Source organism: Grammomys surdaster, unplaced genomic scaffold (genome assembly GCF_004785775.1).
Source record: "Grammomys surdaster isolate TR1022 unplaced genomic scaffold, NIH_TR_1.0 232, whole genome shotgun sequence".
Classification (NCBI taxonomy): Eukaryota; Metazoa; Chordata; class Mammalia; order Rodentia; family Muridae; genus Grammomys; species Grammomys surdaster.
The window spans coordinates 49,755-60,398 of record NW_021604677.1 but is presented as its reverse complement, the minus strand read 5'-3'; the positions used below and the strand labels follow the sequence as shown (position 1 = coordinate 60,398).

The 10,644-nt window shown below is 38.1% G+C and overlaps 1 protein-coding gene across 2 annotated transcripts in view; it reads left to right on the top strand.

Moving 5' to 3' along the window:
• Window positions 1-10,644, top strand: part of Grik2 (glutamate ionotropic receptor kainate type subunit 2) — a 657,422-nt gene that overhangs the window by 615,938 nt on the left and 30,840 nt on the right. For both annotated transcript variants that reach the window (XM_028773628.1, XM_028773629.1), the window contains exon 14: window positions 9,244-9,469. In XM_028773628.1, coding sequence (XP_028629461.1) covers window positions 9,244-9,469 — 226 coding nt within the window. The remainder of the gene's footprint in view (window positions 1-9,243; window positions 9,470-10,644) is intronic.

Sequence of the window (10,644 nt, the reverse complement as noted above, 5' to 3'; positions counted from 1 at the left end):
CTATATATACTCTAGACTGTCTTTCTCTAGGTATTTTTCCTGTTTACTCTAAGCCTCATAAGCCTTTGCTTTTTGGCGTACCTTATACTGCTTTACTCTCTCTCTCTCTCTCTCTCTCTCTCTCTCTCTATCTATCTATCTATCTATCTATCTCTCTCTGGCCCAAAACCTGAAGTCTTTTGTTTGCTTTCTGGGGAATATAGTTCTCCCTTCTCATGTGCACCATTGCCACTTTTTCTCTAGGTAATAGTTAGCAGGGTGGCTAGAAATCTGAATCCTTTCTTCTGTGTGTTTTAAGTGAAGTCATCTTTTAATCTAGTCTCAATCTCTAGCAGCTGTCTCTAACAGGCCCATAACTGGGACAGGCTCCTGTGTAACCATTTCTCAAGCCACTTGATCTGTCTGGTTATTGGCTCAGTTCACTGAGTCTCCTTCCTTCTGGAGTCCGGGGCAATGAATACTCATAGTTCCTGGCTTCATCAGGGCATCCAAAAGATCTAAGATTTCTTCTGATGTGAGCAGAGCAGTCTTCTCTCTTGGTATATAGTCCTGTGGACATGGGCTGTGGAAAAGGCATACCTGCTGTAATTTTCTTGCCAGCTCCAAGTTCCAAGACTGCTTTTTGTGCCGATAAGCCCTGAAGGTGAGGAGTAGAAGTTCAGCCCAGATGACATTTGCACAGTTCACCACAGCAGCACCAGCTTGTCTCTGACCAGCATGGAGAAAATTGCTCCTGTCTGTAAAGCAGGTTGCCTCGGCTCCTGGCAGGGGTCAGGAGGAGAAGTCTTTTTCTCTACCCATGGGTTCTCCTTTTGGGCCAGTTAGTTGTAGCCCATTGGGCAGGAAGTGTATCTGGGGCCCCATCTTGGGGAGGAAGTCTTGACCCAACAAAGGATTGGAACAGTCTGGGATGACCATAAATGAATGGGATACCCAGACCATCTTTTGGTCCACCATTTTTTCGGGAAGTCCATGAATTTTCACTCAGAGCTAATATCTTCGCCATTTGGGGGTGTTTTTCCCAAGGCCTGGGATTTCTTTTTGACCCTGGCTTCCATTTATTAGGGCACTCTTGGGCTCAGCAGCTGGCTCTTTTACTTGCAATGTGCACACTTGTCCTTTATAAGGAGTTTTGTTATCTCCCTTTAATTGAAGTCTTCTTTCTCTGCTTTCCCTTAACTACTATAGTCAAGCTTCTCTGGAAATTCTCTGGAAATTCTTTTCCTGTCACTTTTCTTTTTCTCATTTATCTTTTATCTTTTTCTTTTCTCTTTCTCTGCTCTTTCTCTTTCTATATCTACCTGTTATGGTAGACTTATTCATCAACCTACACTAAATCTTTTAATGACTTATCTTGCAGTCCTTCCAGTCTATGAAGCTTTTTTCCTGGTATCTAATAGCCTTGTCTACACTTACAGAATGTCTCTATGAGCTATTTTAGAAAGGCTGTGGGCAACTCATCTGATCCCTGTTTTAACCTCACATTCCTCAGTCAAAATTAGCGGGGCCTCAAGTAGCCCCTTTAGACCTGCCATTGGAATCTGGCATGGGCTTTTGGTGCCTCTTACCTTCTGTCACATGAAGGCCCCAGTCAGATCTGGTCAGAAGCAACTTTGTTGACCACAGTCTGGTCAACTGATGGTGCCCCCATGTCTGAGGGAACATTTTTTCTTTCTGGTATCCTCTCTTGCTCTTGGGTCAGAACCTACAAGGATCTCAGGAAGAAAGGCTTTTATTGGGGGAAGGGTGTTTCTCTACTAGATTCATCTAGGTAACTGTATTGGGCACTTGGTCTGGGTGCCCAAGGGATCCTGGCCTAAAGACTCTTCTCTGTACTGCTTTGATCACCTATATGAAGGTCTCTATGGGTGGTGACCCTGAGCGAAGCGTAGCCAGCTTACCCTTTTTTACTATAATTTAGTATCTGTACCAAAATGGAGGCTTATTTATTTATTTATTTATTTATTTATTTATTTATTTTTGGCTCTCTGACTCAGGACAGCTTGTAACTTTTTACTGCAGGCAACTTACCTGCAAGCAGTTTTGTTTTGTTGTTGCTTTAGAGTTCCCAACCTGGAGTCATGTGACTTGTCTCAGCACTATTCATTCACACTTTTTCTTTTTAAATAAAAAATATGTAACTATAATTCTTAGGTGAATAATTTTGCTGCGGCTGCTTTGTCCAGCAACCATGGCTCAGTGAAGTTGCCCCTCTCTTCTGCCAGGTTCTTATTCACCTGGGCTCTGCCTATCTTTTTGTTGATGTTCCAGCCACGGAGAGTAGGGAGCAGACCAGGAGCTGCACCCACTATGCTGTGGCTCTTCCTCCCCTCTGTTGTCTGGGTTCTCATACTAGAAGGGGCCAGAGGTCAAGGTCTCCATGAGTACCTCCAGGCTGCTACAGCAGTGACCTCGAGATCCCCAGCCCAGCCACACACACCAGGCTAGGCAGCTGTCATGCACTGACCTGCTGCTGCCTCCACCAACAGCAGAGGGACAGAGCTTCTTTCTTTTGGTAGCCAACCTTCTCAGCTGGGCAATTCAAGGGCGCAGCACTAGGGGACCCACGAGATGTTGCTTGCCGAATGCTGGCTAGGCAAGGGCGCCTCCTGTGCAGTGCCCACTGGAGAACACCCTACCTGTGGTGGGCAGGCTGCCTGGAGCATGGTGCCCGCTTCCCAAAGGACCTGCCTCTCTGCTCTGCAGCAGCTCTCTTGCACCAAAGGTTCTATCTCCTTCTCTGCCAGTGGCCATGTTACCTCTTTTTAACTCAGGATGTTTTAACACAGTAGATTCATTCCTAAATAACGTCAGTCAAAGTCCAATAACACATAGAACAACAACAACACACAGATGGTTCGCCAAGAAAACAGAGAAAAACAACACAGACAGCTCACCCCTGTCATGGGTGGTGCATAAACCAGGTGAAACAGACAGTTCTCGCCCCTGTAACACGCGCAGAAACCAGGTTACACAATCGAGACATAGAAAAACTCCTGGTAGAAGAATCTAATAACCAGACGACGTGGCCAGCCTACACTGGACCTAACTTAACAGATTTAGATGACTTGACCAGCCTACGCTGGACCAAGTCTAACAGATTTCTAACACCACTAGCAATGAGCAATACAGAATTAGACATGGACACACAGCCACGAGAGCTTCAACAAACGCTGCCCCCAGGCAGCGGTGGCCAAAGACCACCTTTAACTGGGGAAGGGTCGTTCCTGACCCTATCTCCTATACAAATGAACTCCAGAGCATCCTCCAGAGAACTGTGACATCTGTGTCATTGCTTCTACTACTAATGAATTCCCTCCCAGAACTTGCAACCTGACCCTAGTACCCCAGGGTCCTTGAAATCTGACCCTATCCCAGGGTAACAAACTGCCCTCCATGACTTGCCTGGTTCTTGCTCCTGCCACGAGCACAGAAACCAGGCTAAACAGACTGTCATCCCTGTCATGCGTGCACAGAGACTTCACAGACACAGTACACAGACAGTTGCCCCTGCCATGGGCACAGACGCTTCACGGATACAAAAACAAAGGACAGACAGCACAGAGACCTGTTCAAGCATATGTACCTGGAGCCGTGGGGTTTGAGGGAGCGTCTTGGTGGGACCTCCATAGTGTTGGATCCTAAGATCCAGAACCAGGGGACACGCTCCCACAGAAACTCACGGACAGGACTCGCTACAATTAACATGTGGTTTAATGATTCCAGTATACTGGGGTTCTCACACATGCAAGCAAGAAGAGAACCCCGAGTTGGAGCTAAGAATAGTCTTAATACAGTTTAAGGAGTAGAATAGAGAAACAGTGATTAGGCACAATATGATTGGCAGAACAGTGTGACTTTTAAACTGATTGGTCTTTGGGGAATGAGGTGGCAAGGACCTCCCTTGTCTGTCTATGTGCTCTGGGCCTTCCCCATCTGCAGGTAGGTTCCCTCCTTCATTGTCTGAGGAATGTTAATCAGCCTCTCCCTTCCTCTTCTGAATGTTAATACAGTAAGTGTCCTCTGATTAAGGAATGTGTCCCTTCCAGGATGTGCCCTGGGAGAGTGGGATTCTTTTAATCTTAAATTCAAACCAAGACCCGAAAATCCTACATTTAGACCCAAAAGTACTACAATATAAGGAACTCAAAAATTAAACATTAAAAAAAAAACAAGCATAGACATTAGACTAAACGGAAATCTATCAAAAGATGAACTACAAACAGCTACAAAACATTTTAAAAGTGTTCAATATTCTTAGCACTGAGAGATATACAAATCAAATGTTATTTGCAATTTCATCTCCCCCAGTAAGAACAGCTAAAATCCAAAAAACAAATGAGGGTATATATGTTCTTTCTGCAGGATTTCCAAGAAGTGAGATAGATAATAGTGGCAGACGGTCTTCATCTTTGATAGTCTTCTCAATATGCTCCTTCTGGCTTCAGTATGTTTCTAATAGTGCATTCTCACTTCCCTTCCTGAGAATAGGCTTAGGTCTTTTGTGGGTAGAATGCAGTAGTCACTGGTATTCAGTCTTTAGTTGACTAAAGTAGAATTTTATTGAATTCTATTTTGAGAGGAAAACATAAAATTTCCCAATATCAGGAGTGTGTCATGTGTAAATCCACTTACTTACAATCTTCCACTTTCCAGTTCCATGTTTTTCTTGTTCACAGCAGTAGGCTATGTTCACACAATATTTGATATTACTTGCCTCATTTTTAAAACATTATAAAAACTAAAAGAAATCTCTACCATTCCATAATGTGCCTATGTACAAGGTGTCCTATTTCATCGTCATAGTAAGATTGTGAATCTGGCAAGTATATTTGACAATATAAACTGAAAGGAAGAGATTAAGCAGCTACATATTCATTAAGATGGAAGGAGTGATAATTACATCAGACCAAGTATATCCCTTCTGAATTTCTATATGTTACTTAAAATAACCACTTACTCAAGAGTGGTCATATTAATTTCAAAAGAAGCAGTTTTAAATTCAGCATAAGAGTTTGTATATACTTTCCAATAGTTTATAAATATCTTTTAAATGTCAGACTTGACTACAACTCATGTAAGACTTTTGTTTCTAAAGCAATAATACCACCTCCATCATTAAAATAATAGAATCCTCAAAAGATATTCAGAATTAATCATTCTTTACACTTTTATATAGAAAGCAATACAATTTGATCAACTTTGTAGGCTATAATTTCACAAATTTGGCTTGATTCATATGACATTTCTGGGGAAGATTAATGTAGATCATACAAATATGATTACATTTTACTGAGATTAGCTGATAGAAAATGCAATTTGTAAATGACCACAAGTCAAAGAATAGCTATCACTGAAATTTTAAAATAGTCATTTCCTAGTGTGTTGTATTGGTCTAAAATGTCCTAGAATAGCTGAATGATTTCAAACACATACATACACAGATATAAAACATAGAAACACATAGCCACAAACAGATAAAAACACAGACACATATGTGAGTCCACCAGGGTAATGATGGCTTTTAACCATCTCTCCCTCTCTTTCTTTCTTTTTTACTTTTTATTTTTTTTAAATTTTTTTTTATGCACCACTTTATATCTAGATGGAGAGGGGTTCTGAGGAAGGGGAATCTGAGAGTCATAAAATAAAGCAAACATGGGTCGTCATAGTTGTCAACCTATGTTCTGCTGGAGACATCTTTGTAGCCTGTTTTCTCTTTGTTCCTCTTTTTTCTCTCTCTGATCTGCTTTTTCTGTAGATCCCTGTCTCTTGAGATCTCTCTTATTACTCTGCTTGAGACGGTTTTTTAAGTGGTTCTCTCTTGCTATTCAAAAAGATTCTCTGGATAGCTCATCCCCTGTGTCTTAGGACTAGTCTTTTACATATCAATCCAATCTTTTACTTCAGGTTTCCATTTTATTATTCTAAGAATCAGTGTCCTGTGACCCGAGGCCCTCAATTCATTGCAAACAGCAAGCACACATTTTCTTTGAACATTGAAAAAGAACTCAGAGACCTGCCTGCTTCTGTTAAGCACAGATGTTAAGCTAAACTAGTTGTGTGGGACAATGTTCTAAAATTATCATTTCTACCACACCTGGGCCCTTGTTGTGTCTCAGGCTGACCTTACATTCAGGAATCTGCCTTCCACTGTGTCTTTCTGACCTGCTGGCTCATTAATGCCTTTGATCCTTTAGATTCATGGAGCATCTCATATAATTCATATTTTATCCTTATGTTTTGCATAGCTGAGAATTATATATTTTCAAACTCATGTTTTTATGAGTTCTTTTTCCACAGCCTTAAGGGTTATCCCAGCATTTACCATTTTGCTAAAATATCATCCTCACCTTTTCCCGCTGGACTTCTGGAGTCATTTATGTTAAGGGGGTGGAGGAGAGAGGACATTCCTTAAAGGAGGAATGCAAAATATACACATTATTATATAAATAAGCCTTATGCCTGTGACAGCCATCTACACTTGAGAAGGCCCATGTTAGCTGGCCCTGTACCAGAAGTAGGAACCATGTCTTTCAATAATATTAAATGGCAAAACAGGTAGTGAGATTCCAAAGAAACATTAAATGATTGACCTACCCTAATCCATGCATAGTAGTGACTTGAAGACATTCGTACTTCTTAAAATTAGGGTCTTACATTTACTCTAAGAATGAAAATAATTAATGTGACTTCTCCACACATTTACATTTTGCTTTTGTAAGAATGTAAGACCTTTAGCCGGGCGGTGGTGGTGCATGGCTTTAATCCCAGTACTTTGGAGGCAGAGGCAGGTGGATTTCTGAGTTTGAGGCTAGCCTGGTCTACAGAGTGAGTTCCAGGACAGCCTGGGGTATACAGAGAAACCCTGTCTCAAAAAAACAAACAAACAAACAAAACAAAACAAAAGATTGTAAGACTCTGACCTTTGGTCGGTGGTACTTCTAGACTTTCCTAAGTGAGACACAGAGATACACATTGATGCAAAAGCAAGAGGTTTATTTTCCTGGCATGTAGGGGTCAACCCTCAATCAGTTCCTCATATTTACTATATAAGTTCCTTGTATTTACTATATAAGATATTATAAAATATAAGTATAGAAACATCTATGTAATATTCCCAAATATAGTTTTCTTTCTTTAGACTTAAATGGTTTATGTGACATAATTAAAGGAGAAAAATATAGCCCTGCTCTTTGCGTGTGAGTAAAATAATTATTCTCCCTTTGCTTTCAGACAAAATACTAATCTTTAAGTTTATTTACAGCTAATTCATCAAAGTGTAAATATTTTAGGAAATTAAAAAAAATATTAAAATAGGTTGCTAATAGTCAGATAACTGAAACAAATAAAAATTCAATCAATTTTATTCCTAATATTGATCAAATTGTCATTTTGTATATGTTCTAATTGTATTGATTGGCTTTGGCCTCATGGAGCATGTATGTGTTACAATCAGAAACAATCTTTACTATTTTAAAAGTATCAATGTTTTATTGTTTATGTATGACTGTTTTGCCTGTACACATGTATGTACACCACATGAACACACTGCTGCCAGATGTCAGAAAAAGACATTGTCTCCCTATGCAATTAGAATTGAAAACAATTTTGAGCTGCCCTCTTCATGCTAGAGATAAAACATTAGTCCTCTAGGATAGCAGCCAATGCTCTTACCCACTAAGAAATCATTCCAGCCTCCAACTTATTAAAAAAAATGAAAAGTTTATACTTATTTATTTGATTTTTATGTGTTAAAGTGATTTTTTCTATGTATTTATGTGCACCATGTGTGTGAGAAGTGTACACAGAGGTCAGAAGGCAACTTCAAATACCTTGGAAATAGAACTAAAGGGGATTGCAAGCCACCCCAAGAGCTGGAATCAAGTCCAGTTCCTCTGTAAAAGCAAATTTTCTAAAATACTAAGACATCTCTCCAGTTCCTCTTTATTCTTTAAAGAAATTACTTAATAAGGCTTCAGACACTAAATATACACTTATACTTCTGAAAACTCAGTACAATCCAATTGTAGGATTTTGTTTCTGTGTTTTCTATCATATTCAGTAAATCAAAACTGATGTCAGTTTTATTTTATACAAACTTCCTTCCACCTACATATCAACTCTAGTTTTTATTTTATTCAGGTTTAAGTGGAAAAAAAATTGGAACCAAAGTCATGAAGGTAGAAAGCAAACTCCTGTGTTCTTGCTCTCTTCATGATCTTTATTTGAGCGACAAATGGATGTGGTTTGACCATTGGATTCATGACTTCATAAAATTACAGCATAATCTTAAATACTCTTTTTTTCTTACTTTTAATGCTATGAATTTATATTTCTTCTTGAAAATAAAACTGTAAAGTTTAGATTCCTTGTGTCCACACGGACATCATTCTCTTAGCATTCCTATGTAGGGAGGGGATACATAAAGTGAGGTTCTGCAGGTGCATTGAACAAGCAGGTGAGAAGCTTGGTAGCTTATATGTTCTTCCAGAACCTCTAAACAATACTCATTTCTTTCCTTTTAAATGAAGTTCTGGTAAACCTGTATTAAGAATTTGCTATTGCTCAAAATTTATTCATTTTGAGTGGTCCGTGAGTTTCTAGTTAGTCAAAAACCTGGAATGACAGATTTTTCTTTCTTTTTGTATAGACTTAAGGAACATCTCTGGTGACTGTGTCATGTCTCAGTGGAAATACTGCTATTTGTATTTGTACTTTTTTATCTGCAATAAAATACCCTGGTCTCTTCAACTATAGATTTATATACTTGGGAATTTATTTGATGTCTGTGATAGACTCAGTAAATTGGTAAATTACAACAAAAATTGGTTGTTGTCTGACTGTGTCAATCTGAGTCCAGTAGCTGTCATTTCTAAATTTGATGTTAAGTAATGCTAAAAGAAAATGATACCCACAGGAGTCTTATGTACAATACAGTAAAGACTCCCTATTAAGCTCATTTGTTTTTCTAATAACTATCATTTTCTACAATTTATTAGTATGAATTTTTAAACTGTAAGACATGTTCGATGTATATGTTGAATTGTAGTATATCCAGAAATGTGATGAATTACTAGGAACATTTTTTTTTAAATCTTGATTCTTGTGTGTGTGTGTGTATGTGACAATTTTAGGATAGCATGAGAAAACTCACTGTAGTCTACTGTATCTAAATGTAGGATTCTGTAGAGCCTAAGATATAATTTTATTATCTTTTAAACTTATCTTACTTTCCTCCAGAAATCAAAAATCTCAACGTATGATAAAATGTGGGCGTTTATGAGCAGCAGGAGACAGTCTGTGCTTGTCAAAAGCAATGAGGAAGGGATCCAACGAGTCCTCACCTCGGATTATGCTTTCTTAATGGAGTCAACAACCATCGAGTTTGTTACCCAGCGGAACTGTAACCTCACGCAGATTGGCGGCCTTATAGACTCCAAAGGCTATGGCGTTGGCACTCCCATGGGTAGGTTACCTGGCAGCCACTCTGTATTTACTCATTAATATCAATTGTTATGAGAAGAGTGGAAAGCAGGGACTATACATAGTTCCCAGATAGTTCTTTACTTACTGCATTTTAGCAACTCTTTTTAATCTATAAGAGCAGGTTAAAAGTTTGGACATAAGACAAGGAACTGGGGAGGAAAAATAATATGATGAAAATACAGTGTATGAAAATTTTAACAAATTGAACATTTGCTTCCAAATTAACAAGTCAAAAGAAAAATTAGTTTATATCAGATATCTAGCAGATATTTTTATTGTACTTAGGCTCAAACATATACAACACCATCTTTGAAATATTCAATTCTTAACTTATAATAATATTATCATTGTTACTTTTTTTGAGACATAGTCTCAGTCTGCAACCCAGACTTACCTTAAATTCTATGTGAAGCATACTGATTCCAAACTTACAGTTTATACTTCTGCCTCAGTTTCCCAAATGAACAAATGAGGGGTATTGCAAATACAGATGTAACTCAAACTTCACCTTGCTTAGCTTTCAAATCTTTTTGTTTTATTAATAAATTAAATATTGCTCATTTGGGGGATTTTTTTTGAGTTTGAAACTTACAATTATCTAGAAAAGAAAGCCACAAGTTTTTCTTCCAGATATTGTTTCACTCAAATGAAGTTATTAGTAGTAGAATAATTAACAGTGACCTATCTAGGATATTTGACACCCGGGTTTAACCATATTTAACTTTTCTCTTCTTATATGTGTTAAAATTATTTTTAGTCATAATATTAAATTAAGATTAAAATCATTAAAATGGCATGATTTTGCCATATTGCAGTTCTAATCATTCCTAAGTCTTCATGGAGGATTACATGCATCAATCCTGGAAATGTCCATAAGGTAACACCTCAAAATGAGGATGAAAATGATAATTATAAAAGTCCTTTTAGGAAAAATCAACAAGAATTTGATAATGTACATGCTCAAATTTAATAAACACAAATAAATACTTGTATTAAATGAAATATCATAGCCTATGTGTACATGTAATCGACAAAAAAAAGGTTCCTTAAAGATTCTCCTGTCTTAATCCTTAGAGCCTATGAATAAGTATCTTAAACAGAAAAAAATACCCTTCAGATATAACTAAATTCAAGTTATTAAAATAGAAAAATTAA